Source organism: Lepidochelys kempii, chromosome 8, assembly GCF_965140285.1.
Source record: "Lepidochelys kempii isolate rLepKem1 chromosome 8, rLepKem1.hap1, whole genome shotgun sequence".
Classification (NCBI taxonomy): domain Eukaryota; kingdom Metazoa; phylum Chordata; order Testudines; family Cheloniidae; genus Lepidochelys; species Lepidochelys kempii.
Genome location: NC_136387.1, coordinates 79,190,779 through 79,214,628, shown reverse-complemented (window position 1 = coordinate 79,214,628; position 23,850 = coordinate 79,190,779). Strand labels below are relative to the sequence as shown.

The following is a 23,850-nucleotide window of genomic DNA, read 5'->3' as shown; positions in this document are numbered from 1 at the left end:
CTGTGTGCTGGTCATTATTAATTATTATTATTAATGTACTGTATATTAACCTGATGAAGAACAAACAGAGCGATTGTTGTCCTGTATAGCCCGTGATGCATGGAAAAAGAAATACTTTGAAACTAAGAAAGCTACCACTTCATTGGAGGACATTTTAAATAAACTGCGACAAGATTTAGAGCTTTACTACCAAAAGTTACTGTTGCAGCTGGAAGCCAGAGATATCAGGAAACGACCAAACAATTTAACACACATTGCAAACGCCAAGGTAATATCTTTTGTTCATATTTGTCAATTCCTTTCTCTCTTTCCATGAAATTTGGCTTCTGTTATAGAGTATAAATTGTAACAACAAATTTACCACCATAATCCAGAGATTCCAAATTTTACTAATTCTTTCTGAATGACATTATCTGTAAAACAGTCGTATGTCCTTCAGAGGTGAGCATAGCCCATCTAATTTAATCAGTGTACACCATTGACCAGGTTTGTTTTAGGGATTTTATATCTAAAAAAAGCTTAATTAGTTTAGAAAACCATTTACCAAGAATAGGAGCATTAGTCCATTTGCATAGTATAAGCCATTCTGTTTGCATAGGCCAAGTGTGGACCATCCCTGCTGATCTTATAAATTACTCTTTGTTTGCCCAGAGTGTTTCATGGAAGTAGTATACCCCCCTCTTCCATGAATGCTGGATGAATGCATGAGTGTGCATGGAAGAACACAGTTTACTTCTTTTCCATATGGTAACAACTTGTTTAGTTTTGTATAAACTAGTATATTTTTAACGTAACAGATTTTTCATGAATGAATTCTATGTATCACGGTTTGCATGCTGGTGTAAAGATGTTCCAAATGCTTTTGTACAATAGCACAGCCATAGCTCTGGGTGCACACTGGGCACAAATATCCTTTAGGAAGTATGCAATCTTTCTGCATGAACTTACTCTGTTGAAGAAGTAGGGAAATAGTAATCTCGGTCTAAATGCCTTTGGTGCACTTGCACTTTGAAAATTGTGGGTAGCTCTGAAACCCACATTAGCAGAAGGAATTGGTGAGAGTTAAGGGAAGAGTAAACTAAACTGGTCAGATAGACTGAGGAAAAGCTTCCTGACAGTGAAATCTCCTAAATAGTGGAATAATTTGTCAAGAGAAGTAGTGGAAGCCCCTTTGATAGTTAATCTGAAACTAGAGTAGGCAAAATAACAGAAAACCTACCGTGGCAAAGTATTTGTGGATGTTTTTATGTTCACATCTGAAAGCTGTAAGTGTAATTGTTATTAAGCATACTAATGTTCATGGACCAGCACGTGGCTCTCTGTCTGCCCTGCCAGTATTACAGAAGCATGTGCTGTCAGTTACTTCTGTTACTTCAACCTCACTTTAAGGGGATGTCTACACTGCACCCTTCTTTCATTGGTGCGTAGTGTACCTATATGCGTAAGCCCATAGCACAGCTGCCAGTAGCAGTGTAGATGGTGAGGCACAGCTCAGACAAGTAAAGGCATGCTTGAACAATGTGCCTATGTCCCTGCACACATACCCTAATGGCTCTCTACTCGCCCTAGCTCTGCCTCCACATCTACACTGCTAGTTTCAGTAGTGTAGTGTCCTGTTGCTTGCCCACTGCAGGAGCTTTTCCTCACCACAGGAAGAGACTCTGGCAGCAGGGAAAGGCTCGGGCAGGTTGAAAGACTCCAGCAGTGTTGAAAGGCTCTGGCAGGGGGCAGCCACCAGGGCTCAGGCAAAGGCTCTACCAGCTCCCTGCTGCTGGAGCCCTTCCCCCACCCCAGGGAAGACTCCAGTAACGCCCTGCCGGACTCTTTCTTTGCCACAGTGAAAGGCTCCAGCGGTGGAGAGCTGCTGAAGGTTTTCTCCACTGCCTACTCTCTGCTGGAGCCTTTCGTTAACACATGTAGCTACATACTGCAGTGTGGACCAACCTGTTTTTCACTGTGCCATGTACACTGCACACCACCTCCGGTGGCATGTAATGCAGATATAGCTGCTAGGATATAAAGAGGTTTTCAAAGGCCTAGACTAACACACACATCCCCTTCAGCTTCATTCACTTCAAGGAAGTAATGCTGATTTACAGCAGCTAAGGATCTGGCCCATACTTTTGAAAACTAAGCCATTTAATTTTTGAAAAATGACACTGCCATTGTAGAGGTGGTGTTCTGTTTAATCCACACTATTCAAGACTATAGCAGGTTGCCCTCAATGTCCTGACTGAGACAAAGTAATGGCATTCTATGGGTGAGATTGAGACATTCATATTTTTTTAAATCATAGACAGAGTCCAGTCGTGAAGACCAGTAGCAGAATAATGTGCTACTATACATCGCCCAAAGTAACAGGGATTGGGAAAATTGTGGGTGCCCCCTGCTCATCTGAAGGCAAGCAGGGCCTGGCTCTTGGAGGGAGCTTCCCTCCTTTTGAGAGAAGACTGCTACAATACAGGACATTTGAGGGCAGGAAGTCAAAAATGGAAGGAGGCTTGGAAGAAGAGTTTAGAGGATTACTGTCCCGGGGAGGGGGGGAATTATGGTCAATAACTGCAGCGGTAGAAAAAATATATAATATAGCAGAGCTGCATAAAAGCTTTTTGTTTATTCCCCATAGAACACCACAATCATCCAGATTACAACAGTGCAGCACGAAATTGATCAACTGAAGAGAAAGCTGGATAATACAAAAATGAAACTCATAATCGAAATTAAGGTAATCTGCATTTATTCTAGCCAACCTGGAAATTAAACAAATAGAGATTTTCTTCGCTATAAAATCTAGAGCCATAAAATATTTGAAATTTTTAAAAGTTAGGCAGTATTTGAGGAGATATTATGTTAAATGACCATCCTGCCTTACTCCACATCATGTAGTAATAAGCAGCATTCATAGTGTTTCCATTTTCCATGAACTGCATAAACTAAAGCCTTGTCTACACTGCACAGTTTTGTCAGCAAAACTCTACTGCTGTGCCAACAAAATAAAACCCCCTCGACAAGAGGCATAGAGCTTTTTGCGGCAAAGTTAAAACGACAAAGCATCAGTGTAGACACTGCTGTCTGTTATGTCACCATAACTGACCTCCCCCAGTATCCCACAATGTCCACCGTGACCGCTCTGCTCACTGTTTTGAACTCAGCTGCCTTGGCATGCAACCGCTCCCCTTTCAAAGCTCTGGGAAGTTCTGACAGCGGAGCATGCCGCTCTGCTCCAGCAGTAAAGAGCAAATCATTGCCATGGAATCCTGCTCTCTCCAGCACTAGGGTTATCAACTTTCTAAGCCCCAAAAACCAAGCACCCCTGCCCCACCCCTTCCCCTGCCTGTACCCCCACCCCTCCCTAATGCTCCACCCCCGCCCCATCGCTCACTACCCATCTCTCTGTAGGAGAAAGCTGACATAGTAGACAATATAGGCCATAGTTTGGAGACTCTGAGATTGACACATCCTCGTAGAGCCTTTCAGAAATGTCTGATGAAAAGATGAGTAGCGTGATATGGAAGGCTACACCAGCCTAAGAGTTGTAAAGAACCAGCAGACTTAGATAAGCACAATAGAAAAATCTATAAATAAAAAAAAACACTGATGTCCATTGCTCGCTAATGAAAGAAAGAGGATGCAGAGGTGGAATAAGCATCCCATAAAGTATTTTCAAATCTAAATCAATGACATTGAGGGCATTTTGGAAGGGCAAAGTAAAAAAGGGACCTGAGAAAGTTATTACTGCCTCACATTGTATCCTGACAGCAAATGAAGTGGAACAAAAGTTGAGTATTTGGGAAAACAAGCTCAAACACAGCTCTAGGACAGTAATTCATTATCCAGCCTTGTTTGTAAGACACCAGCTTCAGAAAGTGGAAGAAAAACATCTAATTATAGCTGTTGGAGATATATCCTTGATGTAGAGTCACATCTATGAGAGACTGACAGGAGTAAATTCACAGTTTTAAACATCCACAGGGTAACAAGGTATTGACATCCTCAAAGGGTATAATGGAGCAGGCAACAACAGAGATGAGATAAGGGGGCTAGCAAACATTTATAAAGAAATGGAAAAAATTAGTATAATGGAAATCAGATGGTCTAACCTGAAGATAAAGAACAGAATGAAAACCCATGAGCGTTTGTCTGACAAGGTCATTTTATTCACAGACCAGGTCTGGTCTAGACAACTGCAGTACAATACACATCTTTTCACACGAGCTTGGAGCCAGATTTTAATTTTAGTTATAGAGAAGTGAGTTCAGAGTATGACACTGAAATCAATGTGGATTGTACTGTTGCAACTAAAATAAGAATTTGTCCCTTTGCCTTATCATTTGCAGTGTGGGAGACAATTCTGTCCATTGCTAGCAAAATGGAAACGACTAGAAAACTTATTTCTAGAAGAGAAATATTGTCAGTTATACAAAGCAGTCCTGAGTGTCTTAGTCAGGCAAACCCTTACTGATGGCGATCGGAATTTGCCGAGTAAGGATTTCAGGATTTGACTTTTAAAGACGACACAACAAAGGAAACATGCAGAAAAGCAGGACTAGAACTGGATAGAATCAAAGCGTCCTGGAGATGAAAGGCACATTCTATATCCATCTGACCCACATAAAAGTTAAATCTTCAACTTCAAAATCTTCCTTAAATAATCTCTAGTTCTTTTGCAGATGAGAAAGCAGGCAGCCTCTGATTTACGAGCATTGAGAGCAGAGCTGGCACAGAAGAAAATTCAGTCATCTTTAATACTCCAGTCTGAAACACCAATATTTTAGAAGGATCACATTACTTGGGATTGTGTGATATATTTGTATCGAAGCTCAACATATCAGTAGTTGGTTTTATGTTCCTATGCTTTTATTGTACAGACTTCTCAATATGTAAGATAGGATAATTGTATATGTTAAAATAGAGGTATATCATTTATTTAAAATGCCCTAAAATATCTCAAGCTAATAATTGTAACTTAGTTGTAATTCACTTATACTTATAAAAATATGCAGTTTAACCAATTAGCGTGTTTATTTTTGACTATAAGCTAATAAAATGTAAAGAAATGGCATTAATTTTTTTCAAATAGTGAATTATGTTTATTTTATACAATGAAGATCAACATGGAATTGTAATTTGAACTAGTATACCCATAGTTGTGAATAAAAATGTATATTTGGTCTTTTGAAGTACATATAGCTCAATCAGTTTAACCCACAAAATACAGTCGGCAATTTTTACAGGACTGGGGCAGCAGAAATCTGATTTCAGATATCTACTCATTGTGCTTTGAAATTCAAGCATTGTAATCATAGCAGTCTTGTAGTTTCTTTTCCCTCTCTTACGTGTAGCTGCACTGACAATCAAGTGCCCTTGTCCTAGCCATGAGGTTGTGAATATGATCACGGTCAGACTTATATGAAAGAAAATGTAGAGCATACAGTATTTATTAACCAAGTTCAGAGTGGAGGCAACAGGCATGTTCCTGTATGGAGTATCAGATCTCTGGAAGGGAAATAGTACCCCCTCCATGTTAACTTTTTCCATTCTCTCCTGCTTGCTTCCTCAGTTCCAAAGGGTATTATATCTAGCAAAGCAGGACGCTGCAAGAGGTTAATGTGAAGCGGCCACAAAACTGACAAGGCTATACTAAATTATTGCAAGTGACAGAAACAGACAGGATGTCAGTAATAGGATGTGAAAGTTCTTGCAACACTTTCAAAAGGAGGAACTCTAAATCTTGTGAGCTATACAACCTCTCTGTCTCCAATGTAATCCCTCTTTAAATCCTTCTATAAAGCTTTCCCAACAAATGAACCAACCCCTGTTCCACTTCAAGATTGGAACCTAAATCCTATGAATCTGAACTGTATTGTCTAGGACCAATTTAGATTTCAAACTCTAGAAGGAAGGGACTGTCTTTTCTGTTTATTCAGCATGGAAAACACTAACGGTATTTAATAAATAAGAGCAGAGGACTGGACTTTGGGTTCCAGTCACTGCTGTGATACAGAAAACTTGAAATTATAAATAGTTCAATTAAAATTCTAGTTGATGAAACAGATTCAAGTGTTTAATTTTTAAAGTTTTAACAAAAATTAGCAAATGAAATACACAGCAGCAGATGAAAAGAGATACCACAGGTAGAAGGTGATCTAGTCCCTTTTGTTTTACATCTAGTCCCTTTTGTTTAGTATAAGGAATCCAGATCCAATCTGTGACCCCCTGAGGGCTGGAAGTTTAGAGTTATGGCTCTGCAGCAGCATCCCTTTTCCCCAGAAGCACTTCATGGGAATGTGGCTCAAAATGTTGGGAGGGGAGTGGACTGGACTGAGACAGTTCCCCAAAGCATTGTCTTTTCTCAGCCCCATAGAGATTCCCCATTCTCAGATACTGCTGAAATCCCTTCATAGGAGTCAGGTTTCACAGGGTTTTGAGGCAGGGCCAAAGGGTGAGTGGCTACAATATGTGATCATCTCCATGGCAGAGAGGACAGCTAAATGAATATCCACGCCCAAATTAACAGCTAACTCATGCTCCTTGCATGCACCTTCTTCAGGGAGGAAAGTTTTACACAAATGCAAGGTGTCTCCTCCCTGATGGTACACACTGAAGTAAACCAAGTCACCTCCACCCAGAGTTTCCTAGCCCCTGTAGTCCAAAAAGTCTCTCTCAATGTGATCACACCCTATAATAATCTACAAGAATAAATGACAACATATTAAGAGGAAAAAGAGGGAAATGGTTACGTATTAAATAGTAGATTCAATCCAGTTCTGTAATGATTTCTTCTTTTACAGAAAAAATCCTCAATCTAGCATTTATAGAAGTTATTTATTTGCTGGATGCTGGCTTAATATTCCTCAGTCCCTCAGATGAAGTCTAAAAGCAGTTAGATGGACATGCATACCAAACATCCAATTTACTTCTTAGTTTTCAGCACTCTACCAATGCTTACTTTGTGCATTTTCCTAATACAATTCTGCAGCAAGCAGTCCACACAAACCTGTTTAAGCTATACTGTGTTCAACAGTAAAGTTTTATACACCCCCAGCAGTGTCCATTTGCACTTCTCTAACAGTTATAAAACAGCTTTTAAAGGTTTTATGACTGACACTATGTTAAGCACTTTTCAACTAGTAGAGAAAGTACAGTAGAACCTCAGAGTTACAAATTGACCAGTCAACCACACACCTCATTTGGAACCAGAAGCATGCAATCAGGCAGCAGCAAAGACAAAAAAAAAAAAAAAACGCAAACACAGTACAGTACTGTGTTAAACATAAACTACTAAAAAAAACAAAGGGGAAGTTTAAAAAAAGATTTGATAAGGGATCATTTGAATTAAGATGGTTAAAAGCAGCATTTTTCTTCTGCATAATAAAGTTTCAAAGCTATATGAAGTCAATTTTAAGTTGTAAAATTTTGAAAGAAAATCCATAATGTTTTGTTCAGTTATGAACATTTCAGAGTTGTAAACAACCTCCATTCCCAAAGTGTTCATACCTCTGAGGGTCTACTGTAACATCAGTTGCAAGTTATAGCAGAGTCAGGGCCTAACTTGACAATGTTAGGTATTTAAACCAAAATCCTGATTAAGGAGGGGGGAATGTCAGACTCCTATTAATTATTTCACTGTGTCCACAGATTCAATAAGACAATATCAACATTTAAAAAACAACACTTAGTATATCAACTTAAGTGCATACCTGAGTAGTCCCACTGACTTCAATGGGAATACTCAAAGCGTATAAAATTAAACAGATGCGTAAATGTCCCCAGGATATGGGCCTATCTTTGTAACAAATACACAGCAGGACTAGAAAACAGTTTTCTTTCTTCTTTCATTGCAGTATGTTCAAAGACAAACCACAGACTCAGAAGATTTGGATTACACCTCACTTTTAAAATGTTATATACAGAAAATCTCTCAAACACAGTTTAGTAGATCATTTATTTATGAAATAATCCTTGAAACATTAAAAAACAAATATTGTATTTTGCTTCTAGGAAGATGAAAGTGCCATGAATTGTTCTTTTGCCTCAGCCTTAATATTTCCTTTCCATTTTAACAAAACTTCACTGAAATATGCACGTGAGCACACACGCTCTCTATAAATGTTTCCAAACATCTTAATATTTCATTCAAAATTCCCCTGGCACAATGAATCATCATCAGAAAATATTAGGACTAACCTGAGATTCTCATTCTGAATATTTTCACATGTTATAAGCAACTAGAAATGAATATAGGGTCCTTTTATTCAGCCTGAGTTTTGTGGAAAGAAATGTGAAAAACACCATGCTAGATCAAGGAATCTATCCTCTTAGTTGTCAGGAATCACAGCATTTAAAGATGAAAACATCTATTAGATTATCCAATCCATTTCTCTACTGATACAGAGTTGTTCTCTCCGCAAGATCTACATAAAATTGACCTAAAGACAGATTTTTTCAGGGTACCATGTTATAGCCAAATTCTAACCTCACTTTTATCCATACAATCCCTTTAACTTGAACACAAACATGATTTATCCACACAGACAAGATCAAACCACAATATAGCACAAATGAAGCACTAGCACGAATAAATACTGTGCCCCAAAACAGATTCCAATGTGTAGCTGGGCACCTTTTCTGCAAAAAAAGTGTTAAACTAGCCAGTGTGTGTGCATATGTTTCCCATAGCTAGTAGTACCAGTTACTGACATGAAGGATGAGGCGAATAAACCTCTACATACTTAGAGAACATCATCCATTCCTCTGATTTTGAATTAAAAGCACCATGTAGACTTTACACTAGCATCAGAAATTACAGCAGTATGGTGACTACAATTATCTAGTTCAAAAATGTAGACACTTAAAAATGCTAATTATGAAATCAATGTGTTCAGACAAGTCATAAGAAATGCTTATCATATACACTTTAGAATGTTGCTTTGAGAAAAATGGGCTTTCTTTGCAGCCCAAGGTTTTCTGGCTTTTGAAGTTGTAAAAAAAACACCTCACAACGTTATGTGAACATAAAAAGAATATTTAATTCTTCAGTTTCACTGGCAACAAAGCTAAATGCTACAAATAATTAAAACCTTCACAACCTTTACAGAATAAAGAACAGTAATTGGTTATGTTAAAGCATTTGTATTGAGCAGAGCACCTCATTCTCATATGCTCTCTTTTAAATGGTTCAACATACATATGTTGTTAATATATATTATGAGCGTCAAGTTCAAGGTCTGATGCAGTTATGAAAGTTGTGAAAATGAGAATAACCAGAACCTGTTAAAACAGTGTTAATGCAATGTTAAATACTTTCTAAGGTATAAAGCACAGACTGACAAGATGAAGTTTTGCTTGTAACCAGTGCATGCTTGCAAGAAGGCATAAGACAGCATATTAGCCATAACAACTACCAATTAATTTTCTATATTCTAAATCCAGAGGTAGTGTTCACTATCTTACATAGTTGCTATGGTCTCAAGGCTCGCCACATTGCTTCAGTCTGCTGCTCTGCTACAGAACTTCTGGAGTAGTCAAGACAATTTCCATTCCACATGCCAATACCCCTTAAACCACGTTTCTTTGCAAACGCTGCCTTCAGGGAAATGCTCTCCGGATTATCGTACCATACTTGATGAAAATGACCAAGAGAGTCCTATAAAAAGTTCATCGGACATTTGTGTTAGCATATATTAACACTGTATACAAAGAGGTCAAATGCAATGAATCAAAACTATAATTATAAATGAAGTAAAAACTCAGATGAATAAAATATGTACAGTGCTTTTCCAGACTTACATTTAAAAGCTCTACAAACAAGACAATCTAAAATTCCCTTTCCAAAAGTGCAAAGAAGCTACTTAGAAGAATGTGTGTGTGTGGTTTAAAACAAACAAAAAAAAAAAAACCCCACAACTCCAGCTATCTTTCTTCTACAATGCACAGACCAATAAACATCTCTGCTTTCTTACTAGTATTTTTCTCTGATCTCCAGACAAGCAACCACAAATGAGTTACAAAGATGTTTGTATTAATTTTGGTTAAATGAGATGACTAGATCTGTGTGTATTTTATTGATAAATTTAATTTAAAAAGCTGATAATATCAAAGGCTTGGGCTAGGATTTCAATCGTGCAGTCTAATCTAGTAAATGAAATTCAGTCACAGAGTATGTGTTTTTGTTCCTAGCAATAAACATAGGTTTAGAGAAAGTTATGGAATTTTGCTAAATAAAAATTATATTGCTTTCAGCAGGTGATGACTTTTAAGAGCTTTTAGTCAGTCATCAGTGCACTAAAGTTATACAAAATTTAATACCAGGTAACTGACAATCCATCACCAACGGAACCATAAGAAATATTTACAGCTTTATAAGTGCACACCAATAATATATGGGCTCAGTCTTCCACTGCATCCAGATGGAGTTTGGACACAGTGAAGAGGGGACGCCAAAGGGAGACAGTTGCAGCTCCCTGATCTTGTGCCACCCAGCACCAGCCGCAATTAAGAGCGGCTGGGATCCTGTTTTAACTTACATCACTGCCATAAGGTTCCTTAGGGGCCTTATGACAAGGAAGGATGGGCATAGTGGAACTCTGTCCTACCAAACCCCCTTCCTGGCATCATATGCATCCTCCCTCTCAATGAAGAGGTGGGAGGCTAGTGCAGGAGCCAGCTCTGCCACTTTTGCCAGCATTATGCCAATGGAGAGTTCCCCTGCACAAGTTAAGCTGGAATCCATCCACTCTGCAACACATAAGCATCCAAAGTGGATAGATCACACCTGAGAATCTAGCTTTTATGAGAACAGAACTAAGGTTCATGTACATTTAGTCCACAGCTCAAATGTTTGTCTAGGAAACTGCTTACCTTATATTCATAATATGGAGCCTTCTGCTCCTCATCCCACAGGCTCCCAGAAATAGAACTATTCACCTGCTTCATTATTGTTCCATAGGTGACCTGACGCCCTGCAGCATCACTGCATGGAGCCCCTCGGAAAGGAATATTTGGGAGGGAACAAACATGATCCTGAAAAAACAGGGAGTTCTGGTTCATGTTTCTTGGATTTATTAAACCCTTCAGAAGGGATAAGCCTGGAAGAAAGTCAGAAAGAGGCACCTGCCAAAAAATAACTAAATATTCACACCAGATATGGATTACTATCTGTTTCAATAAAATGTAGAGAAAGAAGTTCAATTGAAGTTCAATTTCATTTAACTGAAATGAGTAACTTCCAGCTCCTCATACTGGTCTACTGTAGGAAACAACACTAATATTCACTTTATATTATTTGTGTAATAAAATAATTAATTAAATAAATACATAACAAAACTCCTCAATAATATTTTGTACTTGTAGCCCCCTTGCTAATTTGGGGGCTTCAGAGAAAGAGGAGCAGAGGCACAGACTGGATCTTCAACTGAGAGTGCTTGACTCACCTATGCTTGAGCCCCAGTGTCTGTGGGGGCTGGCCCAGGAACCTGACTGACATGCCTGGACAATCAACTGCAGGTCCCAGAGAGCCTTCATATGCCTGGACCACATGACTGAGCATGGCAGGGACCATGTGAGGAGGGAGAGCTGATTTCAGGAAGTCATGTTGGAAGAGAAGCAGCCTCAAGAGAGCGTCTCTCTGCAGTAGAAGGGGAGATGGCTATTTTGACTCTCCCTATCAGAGGGCCTGAGACTGACCTGGAGCCCCTAGCTCCAACAACAGAGAGACCAATCCCAAGATTCTGCTGCACCAGTGAGCACTGAAAGCCAGCAGAACACAACAGTCAGGGCTCAAGGCCACCAGGGACTCCATTCAACTGAAAGGCAGGACTATCAGTTTCCCAGGAATGGATACCAGCCATCCACATCAAACTCCAGTCCCTCCACCCCCAAGATAAGGCCTCTAAGGAGCACTGGTGGTGGCGGGGGAAGAGGGAATTGTCATATCAATTTAGTTTGTGGGCTTTTATTTGCAGGATTTGGGGGGTAAGGAGCTTATTTATTTAACGTCTTTGATTCCTTTTCCTGTTGTCTTCCCCTTCCTTTTAATTTACCGCTATCCTTTTCAGGAATTAAATGCTATTTATGTAATTCCTTGATTTATTGTACCCATAAATTATAATGTCCTAGAGGTCACAGGGTTGATTACGGATTTACACACCTGGACACAGGATGGAGGCACCAAGCACTAAGAACTCAGGGACCACTGGTCCTAAAGGGGGTCACCAAATCCCTGTAGAGGGATAAGAGGCTCCACTACCTTCAGAAGGGATCAGGCTGCCCCACAAGAGGGAGCTACATACTTATATAGCTCTTTTCATCCAAAGATTTCAAAGCACTTTTGGGTATCCAAGTATCATCATCTTAATTTTACAGAGGAGGAAAGGGAGGCACAGAGGTAGAATGACTTGCCTGGCATCACACAGTAAGTTACTGGCAGAACCAACTAGAACACTGATATCTTAAGTCCCTGTCCTGTGCTCTTATCTTAGAGACCACACAGTTTTTGCACTTCCTAACTGTAAAAAAACAAAACAAAAAATAAATAAAAAAAACCCTACCAAAAATTATATAGCATATCATAGAAAAAAAAATATCAAAAACACAGCTATGATAGAACTGCCTTAATCTTACCTTAGACAAATCCAGACATCTATAATCATAGCCATACCAGGGAACACCCATCACAAGCTTCTTTGGCTCAATGCTCATGTTAATGTAGTCATCATATCCTAATTTAAAAGAAAATATGAATTTACATGCATACTTCTTTTTTCTGCTGTATATATTTACTAACTTGCCAATGTAATATAAGGTAATGAAGTTAATGCAAATCCATAAGGGTTTATGGAAAACAGACCCTGTCAAACAAACTTGATATCTTTTTTGATGAGATTACTAGTTTGGTTGATAAAAGATAACAGTGTTGTCCTAAGACTTCGGTAAGGTGTGTCACTTGATATATACCACATTTTGATAAAACACCCAGAATGATATAAAATTAACATGGCACACATTAAATGGATTAAAAACTTGCTAACTGATAGGTATTAAAAATGTGTAACTACACATGGGAAATCGCTTTGGAGTTGGTCTGTCTCCAGTGGGGTTCTGCAGGGATTGTTTCTTAGCCCTACACTAAGAACATAACTGTTTACCATTTTTACCAATGACCTGGAAGAAAACATACCATCATAAATGATAAAGTTTACAGATGACACAAAAATTAAGGGAAACAGTAATGAAGGAGGACAGATCACTGATTCAGAGCAATCTGAAACGTTTGGTAAACTATGCACAAGCAAACTGTGTGTGTTAATACAGATAAATGTAAATGTATACATCTAGGAACTAACAATGCAGGCCACGCTTACAGGACAGGGGACTCTATTCCGGAAGGCAGTGACTTTGAAAAAGATTTGGGGGTCATGGTGGATAATCAGCTCAATATGAGCTCCTAATGTGACGCTGTGACCAAAAGAGCTAATGTGATCCTGAGATGCATAAAAAGGAGAATCTCAAGTAGAAATAGAAAGGCTATTTTACCTCTATATTTGGCAATCATGTGACTGCTGCTGGAATACTATGTCCAATTCTGGTGCCCACAACTGAAGAAAGATATTGATAAATTGCAGAGGGTTCAGAGAAGAGCCATGAGAATGATTAAAAGATTAGAAAAAAATAGTGATAAACTTATAGTGATAGACTGAGCTCCGAAGAGAAGGTTAAGTGGTGACTTCACAATGGTCCGTAAGTATCTACATGGGGAACAAATATTTGATAATAGATTCTTCAAACTAGCAGAGAAAGGTATAACACGATCCAATGGCTTAAAGTTGAAGCAAGACAAATTCAGACTAGAAATAAGGCATAATTTTTTTATTTTTATTTTTTAAACAGCAAGAATAATTAACCACTGGAACAATTTACCAAGGGTCTCCATTGCTGATAATTTTAAAATTAAGACTGGATGTTTTTCTTAAAGATACGTTCCAGTCATTACTCTGGGGAAGTTATATGGCCTGTGTGATACAGGAGGTCATAATGATCCCTTCCAGCCTTAGAATCTATACCTAGAGCAGATTTCCCAACATTAATGAAGCAAAGGTTATCAAGGCAGATAAATACATCTAAGACCCTCTTTCCAATGTAATTCCTTTGGTATAACATCTTTTTACTGTTTGATCTACCATATGATTAATTTATTAATAAAGAAATGTCTCAAATCATATAAAATTAAGTACTAAAAAGACTCAAGTATGAACTATCTGCAAGACATTAGGAACTCCAGGGAAGTGCACCAATTAGCTTTCACAGCCATGCTTTCATATGATACCCTGGCCAGCGAGGAAAAACAAAGGGCATTTCAGTATATGCAGAAAGCTGCCAACATTATTGAAATATGAATTCTAAATACAAGAAAGTTCTACATGATGCACAGAAAGGAAAGATAAAGTTTAACAGCAGAATAAAGCAGTTCAAGATGTTTCAGTAGCTGACAACCTGAGCAGTTGTAGGGTGACAAACTGTATGAGCCATTAAGCTGATGTGGAACCCTGCACATTTAAATCATTTTCAGTCAAGAAAGAAGTTAAATGGGTGCAGGTGCAGCCTTAGGTAGGTGCCATTTGTGCCTATGCCCTAATCCAACTCTTGCCCATGGGTGTACCTGAATCCCACTGAGGGTGACATATATAATTCAGGTGTCAAATAGCACATGACTGCTCTATGTCCATTCATGGCGCCACAAAAATCTGAGGTACCTATTCCCTCAATGTGAAAACAGTTCTCTTAGTAGATTTTAGTAATATCAAAGGCTTCAAGAAAACAAATAATGCAATCAAAAGGCATTTAATATATTTTAGGAAAAAGGTGTCCCCTTCCAATAATGCATTTTAAAAGAGAAATGTGCCAGCTGCTAACATTATTGACTGATTCTTACCATCTAAGGTCTGACTGTAGGGAGCATTGGCTCTTGCAATACATCCTGTCCAGACCTGACTCTGCTCATCATAAGACATCACGAACAAGAAATCACAGGCATCTGCAATCCCACTGTAGTTGTAGCATCTTTTGTCTATGCATGCTGGAGACCAAGCCACATCAAAGGTGACCTGACAGACAAAACCACAACTTTAAATCTAGTGTGGAGTTCATATATTTTATTGCTTTGCTGTTCTGTAAAGCAGAGCTATGTAAACTTTAGTGGGATGTTTTCAAAATGCTGCGCTGTTCGATACCCATGGATTGTAAGAGGAACTGTAATATTTCTGAGTTTTCAGAGCAAATCTGCCTTTACAACTATAAAATTAATATGCATAAAAGGAGCACAGTCAAGACTAGTGGGCCCAAAATCTGATTCACCTTTTTTAAAAATATGTCTGCAAAGTCTTCTGTGTGTGTGTAATTTAATACACACACACAAAAATAGAATTACGAACTATGACCAATGATAATTTAAGAACATGACAGAGAACAGGCAAAGGATAAAGATAAATCTTTTCAAAGGAAATCTTTAACATCTTTGATTCCTTTGCCTGTTAAATCCTGCTAAAGATTTATCAAGTTTTTCCTCACATCATGCTGAAATTATCAGTATTTTCAAAGTTTCATTAAGTCATACCAACAACAACATAAAAGTGATTTACCTCTGGCAGCCAAAACACCAAAAAGGTCTATAATGAAAATACTGTCAATCCCAGCAAAATTGCTTCTATTTTAATATTTGAGTTCCTTAAAGGATGCATTTTCAATTATCCTTCAGAGAAAAAGAATACAGCCGTTTTTGTTCTGTTTGTACAGCACCTAGCTCAATAAGGAGCTTATATATGACCATAATATATATAATACAATGTACACTTGGGAAACAGTGCCAGTGGCTTGCACAGAATTTTACAGACAAGTGCTCTTTACATTATGGAATAAATTGCGAGGACATCACAGATTTAAAATCTATCATTTTATAAAATAAATGTTGTTTTCACCTGTGATCCTGGAATTTCTCTATGAAAAGCATCAGTAGTTTCTTTAACCAGAGCCGTTAATGCATAGTATTCAGGTGACATCTCACGAACTTCTTGCTCTATGTCTATATTAATTCCATCCATATACTGCTTTTTGGCCAGGTCCACCTGTTGAGCTATCCAGGCTGTTCTGTTAGCAGAGTCAATAATTTCCTTCACAGGTACATCTCCTAAACAAGAAATCTTAATAAATTACCACTTATTTGAATAATGGTAGATATTGGGGCTGGGGGGGAATCCTATTCTGCCATATACTTCATTTCCATGCTCTATGTGGACCGTATAGTGGAGACCAATTCAAGTGTGGGGTAGTTTGGTATTTTTTTGGTACAGTTTCCTTGGGAGATCATACTATGCTGTGAGATTATTCCTGAATTTTTCTTTGTAGTTTCATCCCGCTACTTCTGGTTATTCCTTCTTTAGCCACTGTGAACAATTGCTCTCCCTTCCTCGAAGCCGACACCTTTCTGATACTTCCAGACATAGTGACACACTCTTCTTGTTTCTTTTAACCTTTCCTTTTAAGCGATCCCTCCTTCTTCCCATATCTTTGTTGCCTTTTTCTGTCTTTTTTGTAATGAGAAGTCCAAAACTCTGTGTACAACCTGTAAGTGTGGCCACAAATGAAGGATTTCATATATAAAATAAACCCCAAATATGAACAGCATTTTCAGCCTCATAGGTATTACACTTTTTTTTTTTTTAAACATTTAATACTTTACACACTCCTTCCTCCTAGTATATATTTGGGGCTATTCTTGTCCAAGAACCTTTAAGATTGATTATAGCTCTTTAATTCAACATTTGATTTTTAAGTATTATACAAACACATGGAGCAGAGACCTGGCACAGGTCCTGCCTATGCTTTTCCTCTTCCCATTTCTTCCTCTCCATTCCCATGTGACTTCTACTGGTCTCTTTCCCAGTAGATCCTTTATTTTGCTGACACTGAAGTAGTTTTGTTACTATTGGGGCAGAAAGAATTGGAGTTTTGCCTGTTTCATACTTTTTTTTAAAAATTCTGGGTGGTAGTGTATCCCTATGCAAAAGGGGGTATATTATTCCCTTATAAATTTAATACATAAATGCCCACATTTCCCTAACTGTAACCAACCTTTTAGTACTACCCTGGCTCCTTTAGAATGAGCATAACACAATAGCTCAGGGTCATATTTTCCAAAAGCTGCCACAGTTGTAATCTGTGACCAATCATAGAACTTCCAAGATTTTCTTCCAACATCAAACACAAAGACCTGCAAAAGCAGAACAAAAAGTAAGCAACTGGAAGCACACCAAATGTCAAACTCTCATGACAGTTTAATTTAAATTAGAGCTGCGTCATTCCTTTCCCTTGCATCCCAAATACATTCTAGGTAGAGTAAAAAGTTAAATTATTCATGCTTCTTGAAAGCCAGCTTGTCCTTTACAGATCTAGTGCCTGCCAAATTCAATAGCTGACTGGTCTCAAAACGCAAACAAACTGGCAGGAGCTTTGACAGGATTCAACATCATTTCCCAGTAATTCATGCTGACCCGGTTTATACATTTTTTGTCAAACAGAAGCTGCCAGATCAAATAAACCTACCCTAACTGATTAGATTCATTTAAACAGTTTGCTAATGAACTAATTTAGACTCATTTAAAACTTCAGGAAGGTCGTGGTGGATTACAACTCATTTTATTCTATTAAAAACAAGACTGTTTTGATTTAGTGGGCTGGATTTTGTAAGAGGTTGAATAAATCATCCCCGTAATTTAACAGTAGACCAACATTTGAGGGTCTACTCTAATCAATTTTCAAAGTTTCATATGTAAAGTTGTAATGTCCAGAAAGATACATCAGAGCCCAAAAAAGAGAAGCAACCGATTAGCCATGAGAAAAGGAGTACTTGTGGCACCTTCGAGACTAGCCATGAGATTAGCCATGAACACCTGAGGAATAAAGACAACAAAATAGCTCACTCCCCAACTCTAGCTTCTGCCCTAAGAGGAGTCACAATTCATATGTACTTTAGCCTCAACTTTTCAGCTCGCTGGCACTGCCAGGGTGGTACACAGAGTCCCCGGCCATAACCGACCCCTTAAAAGGACAGTCAAATGCCCTGGAAGAGCTGCGGCCAGCGGGACTTTGCTTCGAAGGCGCCAGCCCGCCCATGTCTCCAAGCCCTGACGAGCCATTGCGGGAGCTGGCTGGGGCAGGCGGGCGGTGCTCAGGAGCCCCTCCCAGCCCCTCCGTAGCCATGCGACACGCCGCGGTGCTGAGGGCTCGCAGGCAGCCCGCGTGGGAGGGGTCTGGCGGTGGGGCTGGGGCGGACCCGGAGCGAATCCGAGACTCTCCGCCAGGGAATGGGGCGGCAAGGACGGCACGACGCCGCCCGCCAGGCCCATGCATCGGGGGTGGCACGGGGCAGCCCGTAGAGCGGCTGTAGGCCCCAGCCAGGGCCAGGCCACTGCCCTGTGGCCCGGGATCGGCAGGCGCCAGGGTGGGAGGCGAGAAGGGCCGCACCGGTGGGCTGAGGCGCGCAGCGCCGACCGGACGCGAGGCCCTCTGGGGGAGGCCGCAGGGCCTCGAGACGGGCAGCCCCGTTCCCAATCCCAGAGCCCCTTGCGGCGCTCGGTGACGGGATACCTCGAACTCCCGGGCGCCGGCGATGGGGCGACAGAGCGCGGGCTCGCGGCAGGGGCACGCGCCGCTGCTCCAGCCCAGGCGCAGGAGCGCGAGAAGGAGAACAGGGCAGCCGCGGGACGTGCACGCGCCGGCCCGCAACAGCCGCCTCATGCTGAGCACTCTCGCTACGTCACCCTTCCCTGATCCGGGCACGCGGCAGCCGCTGCCGGGTCTCAGCTGGGAGCCGCGCTTCCGCCTCGACTCCCGCTACGGGAACGGGAGCGGGCCAATCCTCCCGCTCTCGCTGCTGGCCACGCCCCCAGCAGCGCCGGGGGGCCCAGGCAACCCGGCGCCGCCCGCCGGGGACTCGGGCTGACGAGACGGGGCGACACCGGCAGCTCCAGGGCTGCTTGGGAGGGGAGGCAGCCCGAGTCCGGGCTTCGGCTGGAAGCGCGCTGGGGGCGGGGGCGGGCTGTGGGGGAAGCCAGGCTCCCCGCCCCCTAGCGCTCAGCACAGCCCGGCCCGGAGCGGGGCGGCAGGGCGTGTAAATACCGCCCGGGGCCTGGAGACTCAGGGCCAGCCCGTCAGTGACCGACAGCGAGCCCCGCCCTCCTGCGGACCACGTGCCGCTCGCCAGGCCCCCGCCGGCCCAGTGAGCGGCGCTAGCCGTGGGAGCCTGGAGGCCCTTGTGCCTCTGCCAGAGTGTGGCCCGTTATTTCCCCCGCCCCCTTTTAACAGCTGGAGAAACTGAGGCAAAGGGAGCAAGTAGTTTGGCAAAAGGCTCCAGAGAAAGTAGGCGAGAGGGCCACCCCTGGACGGGCTGTCAACTGTCGCCCGCTCCCTGCTGCCCCCGTCCTTGGTGCCTGGCAATACTGGAGCTGGAGATATGCCAGGGGGAATCAGGCCCCACGGAGCATTTACTCTAACATAGCCTCGGACTTTGGCTACGTCAGTTATTGGTACCCAAGAGGTCCAGGCCTGCTTTTTACAGGCACTGAAAATATGTAACACAAATGTAAGCCCATAGGAACTGCATGTGCTTAGCACTGATGAAAATGAAGCCTTGGGGTGTGTAAAATTGATTATCCTAAACCTGGGACACACAAAATAGGCTCCAGTCCTGCGATGGGCACTGCATGAGTAGGTGCCTGCACAGTGCCAGTTGCAGGATTGGGCCCTGGAGGCAACTTTTAAAAGTGTAGCTTTACATGACGGCTGAAGGTTGCTGCATAGCACAATAATATAATGAAGCGTTTTATTTCTCTGTGACAAAATAATTATGTGTAGTCAAAAAATAAACCTGAACAACTGTTTAATTTAAAGTACAAATATTTATTAAGGGTAACCAGAATTGTTTTCAAAATTTTAAAATATTACATTGAGAAATCATTTTATAAAATAATTCAGTGTTACCTTCACTGTCTGAAACAAAGTAGTGTGTCCATAATTGCAGAGAACGAGTATACATATATCAAAAAAAAAACCCCACCATTAGGGGTATCTAACCCTGTGAAATGTAGTGTCATGCTGCACACTGTAGTTGTTCACAGGAACACATTGTATGAGCATCAACTGTGTTCTCCAAATCCTCAGACTTCTGGTCTAACCTAATCTGCTCTTCATCAAAGCTGGTTGTGGAGTCTGAAAATAAGAAAATGGGGGGAGGGGAAGTGATGCAAAAGTTATTTGTATACTTTCCCTGGACTCAAATGTGCTAATTCAAATGGATTATCCATGATTATACAGTTTCAAAATCTGCATTTTGATTACTTGAAGAGTAAAGCAAACATCTCAAAATCCTAGGCCAAAGCAATAAAAAACTAAAAAAAAGTTGTAGGAACCAGTCTTTATGCAGGTCCAACTCCCACTGAACTCAATGAGAGTTTTGAATGCAGAAAGACTCCAGGGTCAAGCTTGTCATTTTAATGAGCATCATTATTTGGAATCTTATTTTTTTAAGACAATACACTTTTAAAAATCATTTAGGCTAGCTTCTCCTACCCTTACCCATGTTGAAGTAACATTGCTCTGCAAGTAGACTTTACTGCTTTTTTATTCCTCCCAAAATTTAGGGTTTGGGGGTATTTGGGGCTTTTTTCACATTAGAAATAACACATCCTCTCTTCTTTGTGCTGAAGATTCTTGGTAAACTCTTTGAACAACATGAATAACAGTGTCAAAGGAGGCTGTAGCCTGGACTGATGCACTTCCTCCCATAGCTGATGGGACAGGGAATGCTAAGTCTTCATAGAGTCTAACAATCGGACATCCATGATACAGCTCCTGAAAAAGTATGGAGTTTTGAGACTTACCAGCTGGCACACAATGGAAACCAACAAAGACGGGGGCAGTTCTAGTTGCTGAACATCCTTTCACACAGCGCAAAACTGGCTCGACTGAATAGCATTTTGAGGCCACGTTTTCAAAACCAACTGGCTTCTCAATTTTGATGAGTGTGTGCTGCAGTTTACAAGCTACAAGAAGTCAAATAATTGGATTTTAAAACATAAGCTCTAGAAAGCATATACATTTCCTCAACTACAACTGAGCATTACATAGAGGAATCAGTGAAATCAAAGAGATCTAAACAAACTAGATCAGTGATAAATAATATTTTAAATTTGTTCCCATTGAAGTTGATGGGAGTTTTACCATTGATTTCAGGAGGAGGAGGATCAGGCACTAAATTCTGCCCTGAAGAATGCCAATGGGATAACAACTACATGTCTGTAACAAGAGGCCTCCTGCAGTAACAGGCCAAGACAGCTCAGGGCAGGTGTTATGCTTTGCAGAGTAGGGTTGCTCCTTTGTGCAAGTGTGATGCACATGCCTGACCTGCTCCTGGCAACATGGACGGACTACATGCTGCTCAACTTGGGGCACAATTACATTCCTTTTCTTCCATGTCACATCACACCGCCTTTGGCCATCGAGGGCATTCTGACTTCTTACAGGGTGTAGCTGCTAATACGTTTTTGTACATCATGGCAAGATGTCATGTGCCCCCACCTTCTATCCATTAAAATGTTGTCCCTCTATAGCTCCTAATCAGTTTAGTGTAATTAGGAGAGAGAAACTTTATATTTTTGATAGACAATAAAAACATGAAAGTAGCAGAATACAAATCAGCAATGAAGATATGTCCAATAAAATGCCTTTAAAGAATATCTGTTTTTCATAGGCATTTACTGGTCCTTACCTGACTTACATTGCAAAAAGTCATTTTTGTGTTTATATGATTTAGCACACACACATCCCTCATGTAGATGCATGATAAAACACTAACCTGGTATAACAATGCAACAACACAAGACCTTGCAATAAACTACCAATCTCAAGAAAATGTACTTTCTTTTATCTGTGAGCACCAATCACATTGATAGTGAAAAGCATGCACTCGTAGCAGATTGTCAGGTACTCTATTGTCCACCTCTGCTTTAGAACTTGGATCCAGCATAGCACATATATCTAAATATTGTAGCTGTTCTTGAAGCTATTCACTTGTGACTTATGGTAATAGCACAAATATATTTTAGAATCTTCATACCTCCAGCACAGGGCTCTTCTGAGAGAATCCAAGAATGAGCAAAGCTCACTGCATCTTTAGCCACATAGCCACTAGGCATTTGATATTTCTGTTTACTCTCGCCGTCATATTTTCCACAAATACCACATGTTTTTCCAGCCATCCAGAAACCAACTTGAATCTGTATGAAAACAAAGGAAAGGTCAATTTAAATGTTTATTTTATAAAACCAAAAACACTAACAGTGAAGAAAAAAGTACTGTACCTTAAGTGTATGTCCATCATAATAAAGTTTATCTATGCCATACTCTGGGGCTTTTACTGACAAGCCGTCCTTCTCACTGCTGATCAGTATGTATGCATCTGCAACATAATAGCAAATTGATCTTTCTTTGAAGGCAAAAGTCACTCTTTTAGAGCCTGATCCAACTCCCATTTAAGGAAGAGTCTCCTGTTAACTTCAATGGCATTTGGATCAGGCTCTTAAATTGACAAGTCTCTAAAACCTCAATCCTGAAATCAGATTGGCAAATGAGTACCTCAGCTCCTGTACAAACCCCCAAAGAAGTAAAGGTGCCAAATTAATATTGTTTTGTGAAGCTCTGATCCTGCAAGCAGGTCCAATGAGGGTCTTTGTCAAGAGATCTGATTGCAGGATCAGGGAATAACACAGTAATTATTACATATTAAATCAATTTGAGAATAGCTGTTTATAAAATATACACCGAATACAGTCAAACTGTACAATTCCTATAGTGATGACAGTTGTCTATGGAGAGGAATGGCATGCCCTAACATTGTTCTGGCTGCATGCCACAGAAAGAAGCAAATTTTTTAATATAATTTGTGGGAAATAATTTTTAAAACACCAATATGATCCATTTTAACTGTTTAAGTGAGCCATTATTTGTTTCAAACAAACAAACAAACACCCCCAAATCAGAAAACATAAATATTGGAAACTATAATAAAAAATATGGGATCAGATTGTGCCAATTGCCTAGAGTCCAGGCATGCAGAACAGGAATGGGGCACAATTAAAAATGACCGCTGCTCTGGCAGAATCCCAGAGACACTTGGCAACACCTCCCCACCCCAAAGGTGGCCAATATGTTAGCCAAGATGCTGCAATACTATAGCTGCTGTAACTCCATTGCTCCATTTCGACAAATAGAGCTGGGCTAATTTTTTGTACAAAAAACTTTTGGGGCAAACAAATGCAGATTTGGCTTCACCAAAACATTTAACAAATCCATGTCAGTTTTGCCAAACTGTTTTGGTCAGGAAAAAAAGTAAAGAAAAAAATCAAAACGTTTGGTTTCAACATTTTCAAAATGAAATGTTTTATTTAAAATGACTTTTTGAATCAAAATCTTCAATTTTCATTTTAAAAAAATCAATAATGTTTACAAATGCTTGAAACCTTTTCATTTTGGGTGGAATGAAAAGTTTCATTTTACCCAAACAATATATTTATGTTTTTGAATAAACTCGGGATGCAAGATTATGCAGATCCAGTGTCCCTGTTTTTTGCCCATCTTTTTTGCTGCCCCCCAAAACAGTCTTGGTGGAGCCAGTGCAAAGAATCACAGTGTGGCATGCAGAGGGTGCACAGGCCACCCTGTACACATTCCTCTGTCATGCTCTGTCTGTTCCTTGCCTACCGCCAATGGAATTCTTAAGTAGTGCCGAGGGCCTTAGTCAGG

At 40.4% G+C, this 23,850-nt stretch overlaps 3 protein-coding genes across 5 annotated transcripts in view; 1 reads left to right on the top strand and 2 right to left on the bottom strand.

Moving 5' to 3' along the window:
* Nucleotides 1-4,947, top strand: part of SPATA1 (spermatogenesis associated 1) — a 37,203-nt gene extending 32,256 nt beyond the window's left edge. The window contains exons 12-14 of the mRNA XM_073357224.1: nt 90-268; nt 2,627-2,725; nt 4,671-4,947. Of these exons, the coding sequence (XP_073213325.1) occupies nt 90-268; nt 2,627-2,725; nt 4,671-4,775 (383 nt within the window). The 3' untranslated portion in view covers nt 4,776-4,947. The remainder of the gene's footprint in view (nt 1-89; nt 269-2,626; nt 2,726-4,670) is intronic.
* Nucleotides 4,948-9,004: 4,057 nt separating this feature from the next.
* On the bottom strand, nt 9,005-19,202 carry CTBS (chitobiase). 3 transcript variants are annotated; one of them, XR_012160432.1, is made up of 8 exons: nt 18,640-19,202; nt 17,125-17,263; nt 15,972-16,180; nt 14,930-15,101; nt 12,622-12,719; nt 11,433-11,626; nt 10,861-11,022; nt 9,559-9,646 (listed from the first exon to the last, which is right to left on the bottom strand). XR_012160432.1 is itself a non-coding variant. In XM_073357216.2 (7 exons), the coding sequence occupies exons 1-7, from the start codon at nt 18,787-18,789 to the stop codon at nt 9,461-9,463; spliced, it is 1,116 nt and encodes a 371-aa protein (XP_073213317.1). In that variant the 5' UTR covers nt 18,790-19,195; the 3' UTR covers nt 9,005-9,460. The 3 variants fall into 3 exon arrangements, 2 of the variants coding, with proteins under 2 accessions (XP_073213317.1, XP_073213318.1); XM_073357216.2 differs by lacking the exon at nt 11,433-11,626 and having other exon boundaries at nt 9,005-9,646; nt 18,640-19,195; XM_073357217.1 differs by lacking the exons at nt 10,861-11,022; nt 11,433-11,626 and having other exon boundaries at nt 9,005-9,646; nt 18,640-19,198.
* A 938-nt stretch (nt 19,203-20,140) lies between these two features.
* Nucleotides 20,141-23,850, bottom strand: part of LOC140916629 (vitellogenin-2) — a 33,382-nt gene continuing 29,672 nt past the window's right edge. Inside the window, exons 30-33 of the mRNA XM_073358302.1 lie at nt 22,410-22,507; nt 22,166-22,325; nt 20,931-21,092; nt 20,141-20,259 (exon numbers count right to left, since the gene is read on the bottom strand). Of these exons, the coding sequence (XP_073214403.1) occupies nt 20,141-20,259; nt 20,931-21,092; nt 22,166-22,325; nt 22,410-22,507 (539 nt within the window). The remainder of the gene's footprint in view (nt 20,260-20,930; nt 21,093-22,165; nt 22,326-22,409; nt 22,508-23,850) is intronic.